A 23584-nucleotide genomic window follows, 5' to 3' on the forward strand; every position below is an offset into this window, starting at 1 on the left:
TATTCTTTTTTATGGCCACATACTTCTGGTTGATCCAAGTGAGTGCAGATAGTGAAACATGGTGTACCAGAAGGAACCATGAAAAGCATGATGGAAATTGCCAAAGAATTCTTCGAAATGCCCGTGGAAGACCGAGCATGCTAGATTCAATAGAGGGTAAATAAAAGAAGTCCAAACTTTGGAGGAACGATATTGCAACAACAAGAAGTACTTATCTTGCATATGCTTTTATACAGAGAGATCGCAGGCAACTATGCTATGAAGGTGAGAGCTCTGATTTTAAGGCTGCTGGCTGCCATTTCTGAAGCTCTAGGGCTCGATTCTAGTTACTTGGACAAAATCTTCGGAAAACACACCCAACTCATGGATATAATGTACTATCCTCCATGTCCGAAACCGTATATTACTCTTGGCACACCACGCCATACAGATGTGCGTGGCATCATTGTTTTAATGCAAGGCGAGGTCAGTGGTCTGCAAGTACTCAGAAATGGAAAGTGAGTTGTTGTAGAACCCATACCCACCGCTTTCGTTGTTAATATGGGAGATCAACTGCAGGTATTTAACAAGAGCAAGAGCAGATCCAATACTTTATTTCCTCCTAAAAATTTGACAATGTTATTGTTAATGCTAATGCTAATGCTAATAATTTATCAGGTTGTGAAAAATGGGAATTTGAAAATGTTATTATCAATGCTAATAATTTGTTAGGTTGTGAGCAATGGTAGATTCAGAAGTGTGGAACATCGAGCAGTAACAAATGCATCTGCTGCACGTATATCAATTCCTACGTTTTATGGCTCCTCGGATGATGCCTTCATTGCCCCTGCAGCGTCCCTAGTTGATGAACAGCATCCGGCTTAGTACAAAGGATATAAGATTGGAGAATTCATGAGAATTTTCTGGAGCCAGGAATTAAAGAATAAGACAGTGTTGGACCATTTGAAAATTGAATATACAGAGAACAACGGTGAATGAAATTTGTTGTTGAATTTGATTTAAGGGAGCCATTATCAACATTATTACTATCACTGGACCATCCAATAACCCCGTTGCCCTTTGGATGAATAAAAGATGATTACATAGTTTTAACTATTGAACATATTTTATTTTCAGTTCCAATCTTTGCACATTTAAACCTACTCTCAACCATCAAAAAACCACTGGTCTAGCCTAAATTACAACACAAAACAGCACCGACCTATCTACCGCTAGGAAACTAATTGGCCAATTGCGTGTACGAGAGCATTGACATGCTTTGACATGTGCCTTATGTGAAGGCATTTAGTGCTCAAACAGTAGAACCAGCCCAATGTTACAAAAGTATCGATTCGAAACAGAACATGCAGAAACCCATTACACAACATTAATGACAAGTATGGCAGTCGCAGAACAAACCCTACGATACAGAGACCTGACGTAAAAACCCAACCCCCTTATGCAGGGGACCATTACAGAATAGTTGAACCAAAAAAAAGTGTCTATGTGACATCAGAAACCAAAACTATTTCGTGAAACGTGTCATTTTTAAAAACACTTACGGAAGAAACCATAACAATGAGATAGTAAAACCGTATAGTGCATATTCAGATTGCAATTACAGAGATCAACAGAGAGCTCATCGAGAGCAACAGAGATCCAGATCAAAAAGCAGACAAGTTTACAGAACATCAAATACCAAGCCTAGGGACAGTTACCAGCATATAGCTCTACCATCAACAGGATTATTACATGGTCTTTGAAGAAACCCAAAGAAGAAAATAAACAAAAATAAAATCCACCGAAACCCCTCAAAAACCCTAACAAAAACATTGATATAGCCAAAAATTCGAACTTTGTACATTATGGGGATGGCCCAGACCTTGTAAGGATTCTCATTTTCCACTCTGACTTGTCTTACAAAGCTTGCAACTCTTGTGAAATCTTCACTGCTTGGGCTAACTTGTGCACCGTTACAGCCATGCGTAGCACATTCAGAAAATTGAAAACGATGCCAATTAGCTCTTGCCGTGAATTTGAACGACATAATCAGAATTTATAATTCTTCTTTTAAATTCTTTTGCTATTTATTAAACGCAATTCATCCTCTCTTTCGATTCTGAAAATTAAAAGAAAGAGAGTAAAAAATAGTAGTAAAACTGTATAGTGTATATTGAAAACTTTAACATGGGGATGTCTTTTCAATTCATTTGTAGATATCTACACGCACGCACTTAAATGTTCACTCTTCTTTTTCCCATCAGCCGATATCCTATTTCTGGTGTGCGAATCAAAGCTTAGTTTTTCACAGCAATAGGTAGGTGCCACTGCCAATTTCACAGCACTCGAGAAAGAAATACGCCGTCTACAATGGAAGATGTCTTGACCCAGGATGTGAATGCTGTCGAAAAGCTGCTGTCCAATGGAATAAATCATCTTCAAGTTCAAGATAAATATATCCTGCCTCCCAGTGAATGCCCCCACCTGTCTGAGGTGTCTTACTCTGAGAGCATTCCAGTGGTGGATCTCCAGGACCTGGATGGCCCCAACAGAACAAGGGTAGTTGAAGAAATCCGCCATGCGTGCGTGGAAGATGGCTTTTTCCAGGTACATCATACTTTAATCCCCCTTCTCTTTCCAGTAATTTTCTTTTAATATCTCTGGATTCTCCTCTACGCACACCAAAAAGGCCCTATGTTACAAATTAATCTTGCCATGGATATTCTAGAATATTTCTTATCAGTTTTCTATTCCTGAAGTTTTTGAAGCTATTACTTTCAGAGTTGTAGGATTATTTAATCTATATTTTTAATGTCATTCTGATGTGTTAATAAGATCTAGTGACTGGTTCAAGTTTCATATCTGAGGGTATGTACTATTCTTTTTTATGGCCACATATCTTCTGGTTGATCTAAGTGAGTGCAGATAGTGGAACATGGCGTACCAGAAGGAACCATGAAAAGCATGATGGAAATTGCCAAAGAATTCTTCGAAATGCCCGTGGAAGACCGAGCATGCCAGATTCAATAGAGGGTAACTAAAATAAGTCCAAACTCTGGAGGAACAATATTGCAACAACAACAAGTACTTATCTTGCATATGCTTTTATACAGAGAGATCGCAGGCAACTAAGCTATGAAGGTGAGAGCTCTGATTTTAAGGCTGTTGGCTGCCGTTTCTGAAGCTCTAGGGCTCGATTCCAGTTACTTGGATAGAATCTTTGAAAAACACACCCAAATCATGGATATAATGTACTATCCTCCATGCCTGAAACCGGATATTACTCTTGGCACACCACGCCATTCAGATGCACGTGGCATCACTGTTTTAATGCAAGGCGAGGTCAGTGGTCTGCAAGTACTCAGAAATGGAAAGTGGGTTGCTGTAGAACCCATACCCAAAGCTTTCGTTGTTAATATGGGAGATCAACTGTAGGTATTTAACAAGAGCAAGAGCGGATCCAATACTTTATTTCCTCCTGAAAATTTGACAATGTTATTGTTAATGCTAATGCTAATGCTAATAATTTATCAGGTTGTGAGTAATGGGAATTTGACAATGTTATTATTAATGCTAATAATTTGTCACGTTGTGAGCAATGGTAGATTCAGAAGTGTGGAACATCGAGCAGTAACGAATGCATCTGTTGCACGTATATCAATTCCTACGTTTTATGGCCCCTCAGAGGATGCCTTAACTAACTAACACATTAACTATAACATTAAAACTATAACCTATATGTACTTAAATTGTCTTAACATAGTGAAGGTAGAGAAGAATCAAGTGTGGCTCTTCAAATTCAATCCCATGAGAAGCGGATATAAAAAATGTTGATTATTATGTAGATGATATTTTCACTATTGACATTGACCCCAAAACCATTTTATGGGAGAAACCTATGGTAATGATGTTGATGGGTACTCATTATTCTCCCATTAAATGGTATAATGGTGGCCTACATTTTGTAAATAATTTAAGGTCTTAATGTTTGTATGCCTCTGGCTCTTTTGAGGCCATGTTGGATTGAAAGTCTGAGTTCAAGATTTGGGTAATTGCTAAAGATGGTGTCAACTGGACTTGCTGAATGAGAGAGGTGAACAAGAGCATGGATGCCATTGACAGAGTTTGCTTACCCACATCCTTGAGAATGTTGTTTTTGTGCTGTGCATATATCAACTGAGAAATACCCAGGTTTTTGAAGGTGATCTAAAAGGGGTTGAAGTTGTGGGTTATTGAATGGGGTGTACATTGACTGACAGAGTATGAATGTTTTATGCGATTGAGGGTGGGCTTGTAATTGAAAATGGAGAGGAAAGAGAATGACTTAAAAGAGCTAACGCAGCAGGAACTGAGTGGCATTTTAACTGGGGGTGGAGAAAGACTCAGAATGCTCTTGATGGTTGCTTTCTGAGGCTTGAGCTTGAGTTGCCATGAGATACTGGAGATGGGTCTAATCACAAAACCGCTTAGATAGCCTAAAATTCCAATCTTTGCACATTTAAACCTACTCTCAACCATCAAAAAACCACTAGTCTAGCCTAAATTACAACACAAAACATCACCGACCTATCTACCGTTAGGCAACTAATTGGCCAAGTGAACGCATTTAGTGCTCAAACAGCAGAACCAACCCAATGTTACAGAAGTATCGATTCAAAACAGAACATGCAGAAACCCATTACACAACATTAATGAAAAGTATGGCAGTCGCAGAACAAACCCTATGATACAGAGACCTGACATAAAAACCCAACCCCCTTATGCAGGGGACCATTACAGAATAGTTGAACCAAAAAAAAGTGTCTATGTGACATCAGAAACCAAAACTATTTCGTGAAACGTGTCATTTTTAAAAACACTTACGGAAGAAACCATAACGATGAGATAGTAAAACCGTATAGTGCATATTCAGATTACAATTAAAGAGATCAACGGAGAGCTAATCGAGAGAAACAGAGATCCAGATCAAAAAGCAGACTAGTTTACAGAACATCGAATACCAAGCCCAAAAAGTAGACTAGTTTACAAAACATCAAATACCAAGCCCAACGACAGTTACCATGCATAACACATTCAAAAAATAGAAAATGATGCCAACTGGCTCTTGCTGTGAATTTGAACAACATAACCAGAATTTATAATTCTTCTTTTAAATTCTTTTGCTATTCATTAAACGTAATTCATCCTCTCTTTCGATTCTGAAAATTAAAAGAAAGAGAGTAAAAAATAGTAGTAAAATTGTATAGTGTATATTGAAAACTTTAACATGGGGATGTCTTTTCAATTCATTTGCAGAGATCTACACGCAGGCACTTAAATGTTCACTCTTATTTTTCCCATCATCCGATATCCTATTTCTAGTGTGCGAATCGAAGTTTAGTTTTGCATAGCAATAGGTAGGTGCCACTGCCAATTTTACAGCACTCGAGAAAGAAATATGCCATCTACAATGGAAGAAGTCCTGACCCAAGATGTGAATGTTGTCGAAAAGCTGTTGTCCAATGGAATAAATCATCTTCAAGTTCAAGATAAATATATCTTGCCTCCCAGTGAACGCCCCCACCTGTCTGAGGTGTCTTACTCTGAGAGCATTCTGGTGGTGGATCTCCAGGACCTGGATGGCCCTAACAGAACAAGGGTAGTTGAAGAAATCCGCCATGCGTGCGAGGAAGATGGATTTTTCCAGGTACATCATACTTCGATCCCCCTTCTCTTGCCAGTGCTTTTCTTTTAATATCTCTGGATTATCCTCTACGCACACCAAAAAGGCCCTATGTTACAAATTAAGCTTGCCATGGATATTCTAGAATATTTCTTATCAGTTTTCTATTCCTGAAGTTTTTGAGGCTATTACTTTCAGAGTTGTAGGATTATTTAATCTATATTTTTAATGTCAGTCTGATGTGTTAATAAGATCTAGTGACTGGTTCAAGTTTCATATCTGAGGGTATGTACTATTCTTTTTTATGGCCACATATCTTCTGGTTGATCTAAGTGAGTGCAGATAGTGAAACATGGCGTACCAGAAGGAACCATGAAAAGCATGATGGAAATTGCCAAAGAATTCTTCGAAATGCCCGTGGAAGGCCGAGCATGCTAGATTCAATAGAGGGTAAATAAAAGAAGTCCAAACTCTGGAGGAACGATATTGCAACAACAAGAAGTACTTATCTTGCATATGCTTTTATACAGAGAGATCGCAGGCAACTACGCTATGAAGGTGAGAGCTCTGATTTTAAGGCTGCTGGCTGCCATTTCTGAAGCTCTAGGGCTCGATTCTAGTAACTTGGACAAAATCTTCGGAAAACACACCCAACTCATGGATATAATGTACTATCCTCCATGTCCGAAACCGTATATTACTCTTGGCACACCACGCCATTCAGATGCGTGTAGCATCACTGTTTTAATGCAAGGCGAGGTCAGTGGTCTGCAAGTACTCAGAAATGGAAAGTGAGTTGTTGTACAACCCATACCCACCACTTTCGTTGTTAATATGGGAGATCAACTGCAGGTATTTAACAAGAGCAAGAGCAGATCCAATACTTTATTTCCTCCTGAAAATTTGACAATGTTATTGTTAATGCTAATGCTAATGCTAATAATTTATCAGGTTGTGAAAAATGGGAATTTGACAATGTTATTATTAATGCTAATAATTTGTTAGGTTGTGAGCAATGGTAGATTCAGAAGTGTGGAACATCGAGCAGTAACAAATGCATCTGCTGCACGTATATCAATTCCTACGTTTTATGGCCCCTCGGAGGATGCCTTCATTGCCCCTGCAGCGTCCCTAGTTGATGAACAACATCCGGCTTAGTACAAAGGATATAAGATTGGAGAATTCATGAGAATTTTCTGGAGCCAGGAATTAAAGAATAAGACAGTGTTGGACCATTTGAAAATTGAATATACAGAGAACAACGGTGAATGAAATTTGTTGTTGAATTTGATTTAAGGGAGCCATTATCAACATTATTACTATCACTGGACCATCCAATAACCCCGTTGCCCTTTGGATGAATAAAAGATGATTACATAGTTTTAACTATTGAACATATTTTATTTTCAGTTCCAATCTTTGCACATTTAAACCTACTCTCAACCATCAAAAAACCACTGGTCTAGCCTAAATTACAACACAAAACAACACCGACCTATCTACCGCTAGGAAACTAATTGGCCAATTGCGTGTACGAGAGCATTGACATGCTTTGACATGTGCCTTATGTGAAGGCATTTAGTGCTCAAACAGTAGAACTAGCCCAATGTTACAAAAGTATCGATTCGAAACAGAACATGCAGAAACCCATTACACAACATTAATGACAAGTATGGCAGTCGCAGAACAAACCCTACGATACAGAGACCTAACGTAAAAACCCAACCCCCTTATGCAGGGGACCATTACAGAATAGTTGAACCAAAAAAAAGTGTCTATGTGACATCAGAAACCAAAACTATTTCGTGAAACGTGTCATTTTTAAAAACACTTACGGAAGAAACCATAACAATAAGATAGTAAAACCGTATAGTGCATATTCAGATTGCAATTACAGAGATCAACAGAGAGCTCATCGAGAGCAACAGAGATCCAGATCAAAAAGCAGACAAGTTTACAGAACATCAAATACCAAGCCTAGGGACAGTTACCAGCATATAGCTCTACCATCAACAGGATTATTACATGGTCTTTGAAGAAACCCAAAGAAGAAAATAAACAAAAATAAAATCCTCCGAAACCCATCAAAAACCCTAACAAAAACATTGATATAGCCAAAAATTCGAACTTTGTACATTATAGGGATGGCCCAGACCTTGTAAGGATTCTCATTTTCCACTCTGACTTGTCTTACAAAGCTTGCAACTCTTGTGAAATCTTCATTGCTTGGGCTAACTTGTGCACCGCTACAGCCATGCGTAGCACATTCAGAAAATTGAAAACGATGCCAATTGGCTCTTGCTGTGAATTTGAACGACATAATCAGAATTTATAATTCTTCTTTTAAATTCTTTTGCTATTTATTAAACGCAATTCATCCTCTCTTTCGATTCTGAAAATTAAAAGAAAGAGAGTAAAAAATAGTAGTAAAACTGTATAGTGTATATTGAAAACTTTAACATGGGGATGTCTTTTCAATTCATTTGTAGAGATCTACACGCACGCACTTAAATGTGCACTCTTCTTTTGCCCATCAGCCAATATCCTATTTCTGGTGTGCGAATCGAAGCTTAGTTTTTCACAGCAATAGGTAGGTGCCACTGCCAATTTTACAGCACTCGAGAAAGAAATACGCCGTCTACAATGGAAGATGTCCTGACCCAAGATGTGAATGCTGTCGAAAAGCTGTTGTCCAATGGAATAAATCATCTTCAAGTTCAAGATAAATATATCCTGCCTCCCAGTGAATGCCCCCACCTGTCTGAGGTGTCTTAATCTGAGAGCATTCCAGTGGTGGATCTCCAGGACCTGGATGGCCCCAACAGAACAAGGGTAGTTGAAGAAATCCGCCATGCGTGTGTGGAAGATGGCTTTTTCCAGGTACATCATACTTTAATCCCCCTTCTCTTGCCAGTGCTTTTCTTTTAATATCTCTGGATTCTCCTCTACGCACACCAAAAAGGCCCTATTATTTAATCTATATTTTTAATGTCATTCTGATGTGTTAATAAGAGCTAGTGTCTGGTTCAAGTTTCATATCTGAGGGTATGTACTATTCTTTTTTATGGCCACATATCTTCTGGTTGATCTAAGTGAGTGCAGATAGTGGACCATGGCGTACTAGAAGGAACCATGAAAAGCATGATGGAAATTGCCAAAGAATTCTTCGAAATGCCCGTGGAAGACCGAGCATGCCAGATTCAATAGAGGGTAACTAAAAGAAGTCCAAAATCTGGAGGAACAATATTGCAACAACAACAAGTACTTATCTTGCATATGCTTTTATACAGAGAGATCGCAGGAAACTAAGCTATGAAGGTGAGAGCTCTGATTTTAAGGCTGTTGGCTGCCGTTTCTGAAGCTCTAGGGCTCGATTCCAGTTACTTGGATAGAATCTTCGAAAAACACACCCAAATCATGGATATAATGTACTATCCTCCATGCCTGAAACCAGATATTACTCTTGGCACACCACGCCATTCAGATGCACGTGGCATCACTGTTTTAATGCAAGGCGAGGTCAGTGGTCTGCAAGTACTCAGAAATGGAAAGTGGGTTGCTGTAGAACCCATACCCAACGCTTTCGTTGTTAATATGGGAGATCAACTGCAGGTATTTAACAAGAGCAAGAGCAGATCCAATACTTTATTTCCTCCTGAAAATTTGACAATGTTATTGTTAATGCTAATGCTAATGCTAATAATTTATCAGGTTGTGAGCAATGGGAATTTGACAATGTTATTATTAATGCTAATAATTTGTCACGTTGTGAGCAATGGTAGATTCAGAAGTGTGGAACATCGAGCAATAACGAATGCATCTACTGCACGTATATCAATTCCTACGTTTTATGGCCCCTCGGAGGATGCCTTCATTGCCCCTGCAGCGTCCCTGGTTGATGAATAGCATCCAGCTTGGTACAAAGGATATAAGTTTGGAGAATTCATGAGAATTTTCTGGAGCCAGGAATTAAAGAATAAGACAGTGTTGGACCATTTCAAAATCGAATATGCAGAGAACAACGGTGAATGAAATTTGTTGTTGAATTTGATTTAAGGGAGCCATTATCAACATTATCACTATCACTGGACCATCCAATAACCCCGTTGCCCTCTGGATCAATAAAAGATGATTACATAGTTTTAACTATTGAACATAATTTTATTTTCAATTCCAATCTTTGCACATTTAAACCTACTCTCAGCTATCAAAAAACCACTGGTCTAGCCTGTTATCACTTAGAACTAAAAATTTGATGCATATAATTTTCTATCCTAGCCCGATGACAAAGGTCCTTGTTAGTTTAATTTCGTTTTAATTTTCTTCCCCTAGGATGTGGAGTTTTAAAGAGTTTTTTAACTCAAGTCATTCTCAACTCCCATTGGTTCTCCTCCACCCATCATTGTTCTATAGCTACATCTTGTCTTATCTGAGTCACCGTGTCTTTTAGTAATTTCCCAGCATAATTCCCATTCGCCAGTTTCGCAGCGCAATCATGATTAAGCAATTTCGTAGCGCATCATGATTAGGCAGTTTCGCAGCGCATCATTAAAATTTAAAACTAACAGCGCTGCAAAATCATGGATTCGTGCATTCCACAGCGAATCTTTCCCGAAATGTCAAGTCTGTTAGGTGAGTCATCAGTCATGTCCTCTCATGTCAGCTCATGTACCTCTCTTATCACGTTTGAATGCTCATTGCCACTATCACCACCACTAGATCTGTTGATATGCATGAAGTATCATTCTCAAGAAATTTTACCGTGCATAAACCTTAATGATGGCCGTAGGTTCTGCATGAGTGACAAATCCGCAAGATTATGTATTGAAAGGTTTTAAATGGAAGAGTTTAAATTTCAAGCGAGGCTGATAATCAGACGAGGCTGATAATCAAGCGAGGCTGACAACCAAGCGAGGCTGAATTAAAAAGAAGCTGAATCACAATTTCAACCGGAGCTGTTAGTCTTTGTGTGCGAAAATTTGGAAGAATCCATGGAGAAAAAAGAGCACAGATCCGGCAAATGTCTAAGGACTGAACCTGAGGGCCTGGATATAACGCTGAGAGATGAAGGGGTGAAGAAAGCATTTAAAAACGCCGGGTGCTGGAACTTTTGCAAAAAGCTACAAGGAGGGCATGCACAGGTAACTAAAGAATTTGCACTAAACTTCACTGGTTTGAATTCAAAGGTAGCCATGTTAGAAGTGCAGGTTTCTCCAGAAGCGATATCTGCTGTGACAGAGATCCCAAGAGGACAAGAGGAATGGTTTAAAAATTTCAAATTTGACATGAATCCTTGTAAGGAGTTTTTAAAAGATGCATATGTAAATGAAGATTTAACTAAGGCAGTGCCCAGGAATTATGTCAAGGAACATTATGCTCTTTTACTCACCTGCATACAGAAATATTTGACTTGTGAAGGGAGGTATAACAAGGTTTATTCTTACCATTTCAAACTGCTTTTGCATTTCAATGGGAAAGTCTCCATAGACCTACCTTTTTATCTGTTCCGAAGTTTGAGTAAGATGTGTGATAAGGTGCAGCTGAGGAAAGAGGACTGTGAAACCTCTTTGTTTCATCATGGTTTGATCAAGCTGCTGGTTTTGGATGGCCTCCAAAAGATAGACAGAGACTGGAATTCTTTTATTTTTATGGCTGGATTCCAAAGCAAGACTGGCCTCACTCCTCAACCGGCCAGAGATTTCACAATATCTGAGCTCCAAAAAGAGGCAAGAGCCAAAAGGGTTCCAAAGTCACAGCTAAGAAAACCAGTGAAGCCTCTCATTATCCAAGATCAACCTTAGCAAACAACTAAGGAAAAAGCTCATGATAAGAAGACTATACCTGAAACAAGCACATCGAAAATAGTCTCAAGGGTAAGAACAAGAAGTCAAATAAATAAGGAAAAAGGTAAAGCTATAGCAGTCGAAGACAGTCCAGTATCCAAGGCAAGTTTGAATGATTTATTACATGCTATTGAATTCGAGCAGTCTCTACCAGTTCAAATCGACTTGATGCAGTCGGAACAAGAAAGCACCAAGAAATCCAAGGCCTCAAAAAGGCTCAAATTTGATGTGCCAGCTGAGGAATTCGTTTTTAAACCAAGAAGACCTATGACAAGGAGATTCCAGCAAGTACAGGAAGCACTGCCAAGAACAGAGGAAACAGGGGAAGAGACACAGAAAAACGCAAGCAAAACAGCCATCACATCTCAAGGAGATAATATAGCAGCCATAAAGAGCCAATTAGAAGCAGCTAAATATGAGATTGCCAAATTGAAGAAGGCCGCTAGAAAACATGCAGCCATACATGCAAAATATTATAAAACCCTATGGGAAGGGAATGAAGCTGTAGAAGCTCAGTTGAATTCAGTGGTTGATGGCCATGCACAATTTCATACCTGGACAGTACCAGCAATCAAAGAAGCCAAGTATATCAGAAGGATTAATATGCAACTGAGAGCTGGGAATAGAGCTATGAGGAAACAAATTGAAGATTTAAAGACACAGCTAAGCCAGCTGCCTACTAAATGAGTTTTCCACTTCAAGTAAGGTTTTGTTTAAAATTTTTGACAAATTTGCTTAATCTTATTTCTTTGAGGAAATATAAATCCCTGTTCAACATATGGAAAGTCGAAGGGAGTTTTTGGAAATCAAATATTCGGTTGATAAAGATCTCGGGTCAAAGGCAAACTGTTTTAAATAACTCAGCAGTTTCGTAGCGCGCTACGAAACTACTGAAAGTGATGATTTTAACGCAAATCAAACAGTTTGAATCATGAGCGGGAATTTTGAAAAGGAAACGCCTAAAGGGAATGCAAGAGATCATCTGGAGTTGTCAGCAGTCAATCAGGTCAAGACAGGTGGATGCTTTAAAAGGTTGAATATTCAAATTCAATTTTAAATTTTTGTTATAAAGTCCCTTGATCACCGTTCAAGATATATCAAACGGTTTGCCTGCAACAAACTTTTGCCTGCACACATGTTCATGGACAAAGCTTACAGCGCATCAAAAACGTGGCAGTCTTCCACATTTTGGGTAATTAAAGGTTAAAGAACATGTTTCTGTGCATTCGAAGATTTTGGGAAAAACTGAAGCCGAGAAGCAAGGGTAACCTCCTAATATTTCTGAGCAGTTAAAAAGTTTCAACATCCAAGGTCAACATGGGGCATTAAATACCCATCTCAGCCATCTCAGCCAAACTGAAAGAGGACCAGCTGTCAAAGAACGAGGAGAAGCCATCATGCATATAATATGGAGTTAGAGTCATAGTAGATTTAGAACTCTAAAAAAGCTCCAGTCAGCACTTTATTGTATTTATTAGTTAGTTAAATAGTTGATAGGTGTCATTAGAGGTAGTTATCGAATTCCCCTCATGCTGGAGGAATCTCAATCAGTTAGAATAAGAATTCTATATATAGCTGAAACAACAATGTAATGGAGGTTGGAAAACTTTATGACAGAGCATTGTATTTGGCTTATGTAAAGACAGAGTCTCAGTAATATAATTTGGCTTTACTTCTCAGGACTCATGAAGGATTTCTATGTTCAGAATGTGTGATCTTGTCTTTTCCTTAATTTTTTACAGTTGTATAAATGTATAATCACTCAGAATTCACTGATTGTGCTCTGATTTCCTGTATGCATTTATAAACTGTGGTTCCATATGAGTTGTGTTCTGAATATTCAAATGCTGAATGCCCTGACTTCTATGTAAAGTCAAGATTCATGTTTATTAAGATGTTGTTGACTCCATAGGCCCAATGGAAACTTATTTAATGTTTTTCCAGCATCCATATTTGTCTCAGTTATTTCATAAAGAGTTAGCCATCTTATCTTAATCAAAATCATTAACCCATCCAGAGAGAGCCCTCTCAGGTTGAGGAGGCTAAGCCTCAGCCTAAAGTAGGTTTGAAATAGTTACTTAGAGTCAACCTGACCAGCAGCCTATCAGGGTTTGATTTTGAGATAACATAGCCTAAATTAGAACACAAAACAACACAGACCTATCTACCGTTAGGTAACTAATTGGCCAATTGCGTGTACGAGAGCATTGACATGCTTTGACATGTGCCTTATGTGAACGCATTTAGTGCTCAAACAACAGAACCAGCCCAATGTTACAGAAGTATCGATTCGAAACAGAACATGCAAAAACCCATTACACAACATTAATGACAAGTATGGCAGTGGCGGAACAAACCCTATGATACAGAGACCTGACATAAAAACCCAACCCCCTTATGCAGGGGACCATTACAGAATAGTTGAACCAAAAAAAAGTGTCTATGTGACATCAGAAACCAAAACTATTTCGTGAAACTGCTATCGATCTAACAGAAGTTATGCTTGCGTTGATTCTAGTGGCTATGGTGCTGGATCTCTAACTGCTCGTGCTATATGCTGCGTATGAAAAAAACAATTATATGGTTATTGCAAAGATTAGTTCGCCCTCAAATATTTAGACAACAGTAGCAAATATTATACCATGAACTGACCTTATAAATCTCAAACACAAGAAGAAAATATTATAGCAGGATAAACCCCAGAATGTTGCTCAAGAAACCACTTACTGTAGTCCCAGTTGTTATTTCTGTAGCGAAATAGTTAAAACATATTGAATTTTGAGGGCAAGGATCTACACAAGCCTTCTGAAATAAACTGTAAGATATACAAACGAAATTCTGTAGCGAAATAGTTAAAACATATTGAATTTTGAGGGCAAGGATCTACACAAGCCTTCTGAAATAAATCGTAAGATATACAAACGAAAACAAACCCTGATGAGTATGTCTCAGATTCTTATAAATTCTTTTGTAAGAAAGAGAAACAAAGAATTAAGGGGAAACCAAAACAAACCCTGATGAGGAATTGATCACCTGTTGAATATTTTAAAAAAGAGAAGGATAACCCGAAAAGGCTAGGGTATCTCGTAGAATCTGATCGCCCTAGACTCCGCTTCACATAGTTAACCAAGGTCCAAGCATACCTGAACCTCCTCTTCAAAAAACAGTGGAAACCTCGAAGAAATTAAAAAGCCCCTTCAGTTGAAGAAACAGTAGCATAAATGTTTGCTGGAGTTTGATTTAGCCATAGTAGTTCCTAAAATAAAGGAACCCATGTTGTTGCAGTTGGGGTATTGATTGTTACTCTAGACTTTTGGAGTAATATCGATAATGTTTGTGCTTCTGGGAAATACTCTTGACGCTGAGGCTTTTGAGTGTTTACTAAACTTCCTTGTAGTGATATGATGATGCACGGTTTTTCTTAGGTACACTCTATAAACAACAATCATATAAAGTGAGCGATTTTTTTCCATTTAAATGGATTAGTAGGAAATCGAAAGAGGGATTTTATGTGACATCAATGGCAACTGCTGGAAATCAATGGGGTGTGGTTATGTGAAGGAATGCAGGGTTTTCAAATCAGGTGATCTTTTTGTTCTGAAAAATTAGATAGCATTATTTTTATTCTTCACAGAAGTTCAGGTTGCATTTGCCATGCAAGCTGAAAAGTTCAGTGACAAAAAGATGAAGAGTCTGAGGACAGGGAATAGTGGAATAGTGGAATAGTGGAATATTTATGTGGGATGGTTCGTTCTTTCTAGTGTGTAGTTGTATTTACTATTTATGTCGGATGGTTAAACCAATTGAAGTAACTCTCAAAGTTATGATTGTTATCTATGTGATATTAGAAGATATTATTACAGTGGCATATCCATATAATGAAATTTCATTCAAAAGTCATTAAAAGATAGATACGCGTTTCATATGATATACCCCATTTACAAAGACTTCGTTATCCCTCTTTAGGGAAAGATCCTGAAAGACCAACCCTTCATATGGTTGGCCCTGGAAGATCTTACAGGAGAAGTTAAAAGTAAAAGGAATCCTAAAAGGTCTTAATCATAGTTCAAGGCAAGGAAGTAGGTACGCAATAGCGATATATAGAGACAGCAGAACGTAGACACTATCTTAGCCACTGTAATTCATATAGTTGCAAAATCTAGGTAAATTCCCCCACAAATTATAAATAGCCTAAGATTTTAAATACCTCTTTTAGAAAGGTTGGTCTTGAGAGGTTAATCCACCCACATCTTCCTACAATCAAATTTTGAATTTTAGATCCCAAATATTGGTCTCTTAAGTTCTGAACATCGTTTCTGAAAGAAATTCATTGATTTCCCATAGATGTAAACTGAACCATGTGGTTCAATCATATCAGAAATGCATAGGTCTCAGAACACAGTTTTATCTAGCCCATTCATTCATTCAAGAGACAGAAGATACCAACTAATCCGTAATCACATTTTCTGCTTTCTTCAAGGAGGAATTTTTTGAGTGCAGCCCATTGAATGTAAAGGCCTCAGAATATAGTTTGATCTAAAGCATGCATTCATTGAACATACAAAACAGATCAACTGCAGGTATTTAACAAGAGCAAGAGCAGATCCAATACTTTATTTCCTCCTGAAAATTTGACAATGTTATTGTGAATGCTAATAATTTATTAGGTTGTGAGCAATGGGAATTTGACAATGTTATTATTAATGCTAATAATTTGTCAGGTTGTGAGCAATGGTAGATTCAGAAGTGTGGAACATCGAGCAGTAACGAATGGTAGATTCAGAAGTGTGGAACATCGAGCAGTAACGAATGCATCTGCTGCACGTATATCAATTCCTACGTTTTATGGCCCCTCGGAGGATGCCTTCATTGCCCCTGCAGCGTCCCTGGTTGATGAATAGCATCCAACTTGGTACAAAGGATATAAGTTTGGAGAATTCATGAGAATTTTCTGGAGCCAAGAATTAAAGAATAAGACAGTGTTGGACCATTTGAAAATCGAATATGCAGAGAACAACGGTGAATGAAATTTGTTGTTGAATTTGATTTAAGGGAGCCATTATCAACATTATCACTATCACTGGACCATCCAATAACCCCGTTGCCCTCTGTATGAATAAAAGATGATTACATAGTTTTAACTATTGAACATAATTTTATTTTCAATTCCAATCTTTGCACATTTAAACCTACTCTCAACTATCAATTTTCAATGGCAGCTCATACTGCAACGCAGAAGCTTGTAGGTATGAAATGAATATGAAATGAATTATTTCAAGCCAATTGAGAAGCCAACAGTACTATGAAGAAAAATACATAAAAATAAATAAAACAATGAAGAAAAAGACATAAAAATAAATAAAACAATTAAGAAACACAGTTACTGTGTGAGCTAAAAAATGCTGCAAATCTCATATTCATATATCTTTTCTTCCTTCTCTTGAATGCATGACCTGCCTTCACCAAGTAAAATCTCCAAATGTTGCATTTTTTTCTCTGTATCCGATAATTCTTGGTGAAGCACATCTACTTGTTTTAATTTCTGTTGCAATTCTGCAATATCTCTGTCTCGGTCATCTAATTTTGAATCTGCAAGTTCCAATTTAGTGCATGCCTGTTGAAGAGCCAAATTGTTATTTTCATTCTCCTCCACAAGCCTTGAAATTTTGTCTTCCTGCGCTTTGATGGAATTGACTATGGCACTTTTCTCTGCAGAGAGCACTTCATTTTTCTTTTGCAATTCCCCCATATCAGTTTCTTTACTCTCAAGGCATTTCTGGAGGATATTCCTTTCTTGCTCACAATCTAAAAGCTGCCTTCCAACTGCCTCAAGTTTTGCATTTGCAACAGCCAATGATTCAAGCTCCCGTGTTCTTTGACCCAATAGTTGCTTGTGCTGTGCCTGCATTTCCAGCCAACTCTCCTCTTGCTGGCTCAACCTGTTCAGGGTTTGTTCAAAATGCATGACTTGTTCTTTGAGCTCCTCTATCTTTCTGTCCCTGACTTTTATAACATCGAAAAGAGCTGCTTTCTCAGCCTTGCTCTTTTCTTCTAAAAGAGAGTGTGCATTACTGGTTTCTGACATCTCTTGCTGCAGTGCTTGTAACCGATGCTGGTATTCTTCCGTCTTGTTCTCCAAGGTAACGCGGATTGCCTGATTATTATCAATGACTTCCTGCAACCTCCTCAACTCATTGTGAAGCTCGTTTTCTCTCTGTTCTTTTGCACGAAGACAAGCATTTGTTTCTTCTAAAGTGTCGGTAACTTTCTTGACTTCTGCTTTGTGGCTCTGCTCCTTCTGAAGCATCTGATGCTGAAGAAGATCCCGTGATTTGGAGAGGCTCTGAAATTGCTCTTGTTTCCTATTAACCTCTTCCTGCAATGCCAAGAATTGTACTTCAAGAGCTTCAAGAGACTGGCATTTTCCTGTCATCATCTCAATTGTTCTTTGATGTTGATCCAGCTCTTGTTGGATCTGTTCAAATGCTTTTTGTTTGGCCTGCAATTGATCCTTCAAGCAATCGAATTCTTCATTCTTCCTCTTACAGGATGACTCCAGAGTAAGATTTTCAGCCATCAGTTTGGATTGTGCCTGCTGATATTCTGATTTGGATATCGTTAACCTCTGTGACAGTTCTGCTTTCTGATATGTTAATCTCTCAACAGTGGAAAGGGCCCCTTCCAACTGATTCTGTAGCCCATATATCTTTCCATCCTTCGACACAACATCTACTTGATAATCATTCAATGTTTTTAGCATCTCTTCCCTTTCCTTGTTCCATTGGGATTCCTTCCTCTTCATTGTTTCGGAGATTTCTTTGTAAGACTCCTCTATAGCTGCATACTTCATCTTGAACCTCTCTAGTGAACCTTGCATCTCGTCGTTGCCATATTTGAATGCCTGGAATTCATCCAGCATGCTCTTCAGCTCCTGATTCTCTTGCTCCATGCGAGTCTGCTTCACTTCCATTTCACGCACTTGTCTCTCCTTTGAGGCCAATGAATCCCTCAAATGGCCTAATTCTTTACTAGATTTCTCCGTCAAGCTCTCAATAACTGACCTCGCTTCCTCAAATTCAGCAGCCACCTTCTCAAACCCATACCGAGATTCCTCTGCTTGGATCTCTAATACCTTCCTCCGGCTCTCTTCGTGTGCCAGGGCCTGATTGCACCTCTGCAACTGCAATTCAAGATCCTTGGACTGCCTGCATTGGGATTCGAGATTGGTCTGCAGATTTGATATTTCTGTGATCAGACCCACCTTCTCACCTTCCCACTCGTCTTTCTGGTCCTGGAACTACTGCTGCAACTTCTTGTGAGCCTCTTCTAGGAGCCCAAATTGCTCCTTCCTCCATTTAAGCTGCTCCTGAGCAGTATTGTGTTCCTGTTCAACCTTCAACAGATGCCCATATTTACTCCTGAGCTCTTCCAAAGCACTCTCTGCAGAAGCCCTCTGTGCGCTCTCCTGCGCAAGACTCCGCTCGCACTCTGCAAGCTTCATTTTGAAAACCTCAGAATGGGTCCTATTGTCAGAAAAAACAGAAATTGTGGCTTCCCGGGATTCAAGCTCGGCTTTAAGCCGCTGCATTGCCTTCGTCTTCTCTTCAGCCACAGCCTCAGCATCGCTGCATTTTTTCTGCACTTTGGCAACTTCAGACTTCAAATTCTCGATCTCACTCACAAATTGCTTCATCCTCCTCTCTTGCTCTTCACATTTACTGTTTGCGTCATCAAGCTTAGAAGCCAATTCCCACTTCTCATCCTCCATCTTCCTTTGTCCTTCATTAAACCGAGTCCTGAGCTGCTCGTGGGTAGAATTCAAGCCCCTAAGGGTGGACTCCTTCTGCAACAATGTGGCTTGGATTTCTTCATATTTTTAATTCACGGCATCAATATCCTCTGCCCTTTTATTCAACTCTTCAGCCTGCTTCTCCACCTGAAGTTTCTTCTCCTGGAGCTTAGCAAGGGCATCATCAAGTGCTTTTTTTCGTTTATCGGATATTTCACGAACATAACGGGATTCGATCTCGAGCCTTTCCATAGCGAACCTCGTTTCCCCCAACTCTCTGCGAAGCTCCTCCATTTCTCGATCTCTCCCCGCAGATTCATTTGAGGGCGGACCTGAGCAGTTCTGCGTGCCTCTCATGGCTGAAACGGAGGAATTTTCAGTGGATTTGAAAGGTTTTGAGAGGGTTTAAAGTGGTTTATCGAGTACGATCGTGTCTGGGCAATGTTTTAAGATTGCAGGGATAATGGAGCATTTCTGCTGCCATGGAAATGCAGATTGACGATCGTTGGCGGAAATGGAGAACTCGGACGGTTGAAGAAGAAGTTGAAAAGCAAAGGAATACCAAGTCGGTTTACGATTAAGTAGAGGAGTCGGTGGTGATCTAACGCCCAATATTGTTTTAATCGTCTAACATTTCATCCAACGTTGCAAAACTGTACACGATGGCAGTTAGGTGAGTTCGTTTCAAAGAGGAACGCTTACGGCGTAATGAGGAATAAAATGGGCCCAAAATATGAAATTGCACTCTCATGCTCACCTTCCCAATGGGTATTTATATTTACTTTTAGATTTACAAATTTAAAATTATCATTTTTAGACCTTTGGATGATTTCAGTGAAAAGGAACACAAAAATTATGCAAATTTTTATGCTATTGCAGCCTTGTGCTCATCACCCTAATGGCCTAGAATTTCATACAATTGAATTTGCTTGCTCATCTCCCCAATGGGTATCCAAATCTATGTTTAGCTGTCAAAACCATAAATTTTTATATTTGGACTTTAGATAGATTTTAACTAGAATGAGCACAAAAATGGCCTATAATTTCAATGCAATTGTAATCCCATGTTCATCTCCCCATTGGCTATCCAAATCTACTTTGAACTTTTAAAATGGAAATTTTCATTATTTGGACATCGATTTAAATTTGAAAAAAAGAGGTATAAAAATGGTCCAAATTTGCATGCAATTTTAGCTCCATTATTATCTCCCCACTATGCATCATATTTGGTTTTAGGTTTGAAAACTAAGTATTTGAATTTTTATACCTTTCATTGATTTTGACCAAATGAAACATAAAAATGGCTTCGAATTTCATGAAATTGTGGCCCCATGTTCATGTTCCCAATGGGTATCAATATCAACTTTTGTATTTTCAAACAGAGAATTTTCATTTTTAGACCTCTTTAAGTTTTACAAAAAAGAGATATGTAAATGGACCAAAATTTCATGCAATCGGAGTTACATGCTAATCTTCAAACGGGTATCCATAACTACTTTTGAATTTGGAAAATGAATTTTTTTTGGACTTCAAATTGATTTTAACCAAAACAGACATAAAAATAGCCTAGGATTTTAGGTAATTGGCACATTGTGCTAATCATTCAAACATGTATGCATATCTACTTTTATATTTGAATATTAAGAACCTCCACATTTTTACCTTAGATTAATTTTAACCCAAATAAGCACAAAAATGGCCTAGAATTTCATGTAACTGTAGATGAATGCTCATCTCACTAAAGAGTATCCAAATATGCTTTTAGCATTTAAAGAACATATTTTTTTATTTATGGACCTCAATTTAAATTTGACTAAAAGAAGCATAAATATAACCTGAAATTCTATGCAATTGTAGCTCCATTCTCATCTCTCCAATGGGTATCAATATATACTTTTATATTTACGGGTCAAGAGTTTTAATTTTGGACTTCGGTTGATTTTGACTAAAAGTGACATAGAAGTGGCATAGATTTTCATGCAATTTCAGCCCCTGGTCATCTCCCAATGGGTATATAAATCTACTTTTAGATTTTAAAACTAATAATTTTCATTTTTGGATTTTAATTTAAGTTTGTGCAAAAGAGGCAACGCAAATAGCCTATACTTTAATGCAATTCAAGTCAATACTAATCTCAAAAATGTGTATTCATATCTACTTTTAGATTTTAAAATTGAGAATATTTGTTTTTGGACCTTAGATTGATTTTACCAAAAGAGGCACAGAAAATGGCTTGGAATTTCATGCAATGAGATCCATGTTCTAATCTTCTAAATGGATATACATATCTATTTTTAGGCTTGAAAATTAAGAAAATTCATTTTTGTATGTCAGATTGTATTGACCAAAAGGTACATAAAAATGACCCGGAATTTTATACATTTGTAGTTGCGTGCTCATTTTCAAAATGGGTATCCAGTTTACTTCTAACTTTTATAACCAAGAATTATATCTTTTGGACCTCGAATTAACTTTGGTGAAAGGAGGTGCAAAAATGGCTTAAATTTTCACTTAATTGCAAACCCATGCTTATCTCCCCAATGTATCCAAATCTACTTTTAGCTTTTAAAACAAATAATTTTAATTTTTGGATCTTAATTTCAAATTGACTAAATGAGGCATACAAATGGCACACAATTTCATGTAATTGCAACTCCTTACTCATTTCCCTAGTGAGTATCTATATCTACTTTTAGATTTGCAAACCAAGAATTTTTTTATGGACCTTGGATTAATGTTGACCAAAAAAGGAACAAAAATGGCTTGGAATTTCATGCAATTATAACCCCATGATAATTTAGCTAGTGGGTATCCAAATCTCTTTCCCTTAAAATCTAGGATTTTCATTGGTTCAAGTTTGAAGAAAAGATGCAGTTAAATGGCCTATAATTTCATGTTGTTGGAGCCTTGTGCTAATATCCCAAAGAGTTATTCTTATATATTTTTAGATTCAAAAACCAAGAAATTTCAATTTTGGATCTCAAATTGATTTTAACTAGAAGCAACACAATAATGGCGTAGAATTTCATGCAACTATCATTTGATGCTCACCTTTGCAATCAATATTCATATATGCATTTATATTTAAAATGGATAGTTTTAATATTTGGCTATGGTCTATTTTTTACTGAAAGAGGCATATAACTTCCGTGAATTTCATGTGTTGCAGCTTCTTGCTCATCTCCCCAATGGATATCCATATCTACTTTTAGATTTTCAAATCAAGAAATCTCACTTTTGGACCTTAGATGCACGAGAATGATTTGAAATTTCATACAATCACAACCCTGTGATAATTTATCCATTGGATATCCAAATCTACTTTTAACTTTTAAAACTAAACATTTTCATTTTTCGATCTTAGTTCAACTTTAAGGAAAAGAGACATTTTATGGCCCAGAATTTCATGCTATAGAAGCTTTGTGCAAATCTTCCAAAGGAGTATCAATATCTAATTTAGTATTTATAAGCTTAGAAATTTTATTTTTAGACCTCAAATGGATTTGGACTAAAAAAGGTTGTTGTGCGCAGCCCAACATGGCCAAACTTTGGGCAGATTTTGGAAGAAATCGAATTTTTGTAGAAGCACGCAGTAGAAAGGATGTTGTGGAATACGAAGTGAACCGTGCAACATAGTAGTGGAGCACGATGAAGACTTTGCAGAAAAGGCACCCTGCATCATTGGGGCTTCACAACGAAGCCCCTTCTGTTTTGTAAAAGCATTAAAATATTGTAAAGTTGTTGGTTTTGGGCCATAACCCCTTGTATTTCAGAAACCATGGTATCGGGTCCATGGTAATGTAACAATGTAAATCCTTCATGTAATAGTATATATATGGATGAATGATAATAAGAGAATCGATCCTATGATGATGTATTGAGACAGATCTGCATTTATGTGATACTTTTGTGGTCTGTATTTTGGAGGAAGGGTGAGGCATCGTAGTTGTGTGCATGGAGGACTATGTCTACAGCTTGAGTGCGCAGACCATCTGTAGCTTTGTGCGCAAACACCTTACAGCTGTGTGCATAGGGAAGAACTATTTGTTTTATTGAATTCCAAATTATAAGCAACATTTCTTGTGGACGTAGTCCCACATTGGGATGAACCACAGTAACATTTTTGTCTTAGTGTTCATTTTCTTATTATCTGTAGTTTATTTTAGTGTTGTATAGTTTATGAATGTGTATGTTATGCATAAATGATGAATTTAACTTCGTGAATTAAATTATAAGTGTGAAGTAATTTCCTGAGGTTAAGTTGTTTTAAGGCATAAAAAGAGAATACATGGGTGCCTCAACACGACATCC

The 23584-nt window shown here is 37.9% G+C and overlaps 3 protein-coding genes and 2 pseudogenes across 3 annotated transcripts; 3 read left to right on the top strand and 2 right to left on the bottom strand.

Moving 5' to 3' along the window:
• The first annotated feature begins 2349 nt into the window (after positions 1-2349).
• On the top strand, positions 2350-3009 carry LOC149238762 (protein DMR6-LIKE OXYGENASE 1 pseudogene; annotated as a pseudogene).
• A 105-nt stretch (positions 3010-3114) lies between these two features.
• LOC149238763 (protein DMR6-LIKE OXYGENASE 1 pseudogene) lies at positions 3115-3684 on the top strand (annotated as a pseudogene).
• Positions 3685-5428: 1744 nt separating this feature from the next.
• LOC149238764 (protein DMR6-LIKE OXYGENASE 1-like) lies at positions 5429-6799 on the top strand. Its single transcript, XM_089369663.1, has 2 exons — positions 5429-5665; positions 6647-6799. The coding sequence occupies exons 1-2, from the start codon at positions 5429-5431 to the stop codon at positions 6797-6799; spliced, it is 390 nt and encodes a 129-aa protein (XP_089225789.1).
• A 10077-nt stretch (positions 6800-16876) lies between these two features.
• LOC149238765 (uncharacterized) lies at positions 16877-19631 on the bottom strand. The gene has a single exon (XM_089367032.1). The coding sequence runs from the start codon at positions 18452-18454 to the stop codon at positions 16877-16879; it is 1578 nt and encodes a 525-aa protein (XP_089223158.1). The 5' UTR covers positions 18455-19631.
• On the bottom strand, positions 19361-19630 carry LOC149238766 (uncharacterized). Its single transcript, XM_089367033.1, has one exon. The coding sequence runs from the start codon at positions 19628-19630 to the stop codon at positions 19361-19363; it is 270 nt and encodes an 89-aa protein (XP_089223159.1).
• Positions 19632-23584: the final 3953 nt, after the last annotated feature.

This window comes from Pinus tabuliformis, chromosome 8 (genome assembly GCF_031772625.1).
Source record: "Pinus tabuliformis cultivar Carrire ecotype Pingquan chromosome 8, CPIR1, whole genome shotgun sequence".
NCBI classification, from domain to species: domain Eukaryota; kingdom Viridiplantae; phylum Streptophyta; class Pinopsida; order Pinales; family Pinaceae; genus Pinus; species Pinus tabuliformis.

What these genes read in the sequence shown, in the direction of transcription:
- LOC149238764 (XM_089369663.1), top strand. Translation starts at nt 5,429, where the DNA reads ATGGAAGAAGTCCTGACCCAAGATGTGAATGTTGTCGAAAAGCTGTTG. An exon ending in AGGAAGATGGATTTTTCCAG is followed by an intron (nt 5,666 to 6,646) that starts GTACATCATACT and finishes ATAATTTGTTAG; the next exon opens with GTTGTGAGCAATGGTAGATT.
- LOC149238765 (XM_089367032.1), bottom strand. Translation starts at nt 18,454, where the DNA reads ATGGAAGTGAAGCAGACTCGCATGGAGCAAGAGAATCAGGAGCTGAAG.
- LOC149238766 (XM_089367033.1), bottom strand. Translation starts at nt 19,630, where the DNA reads ATGAGAGGCACGCAGAACTGCTCAGGTCCGCCCTCAAATGAATCTGCG.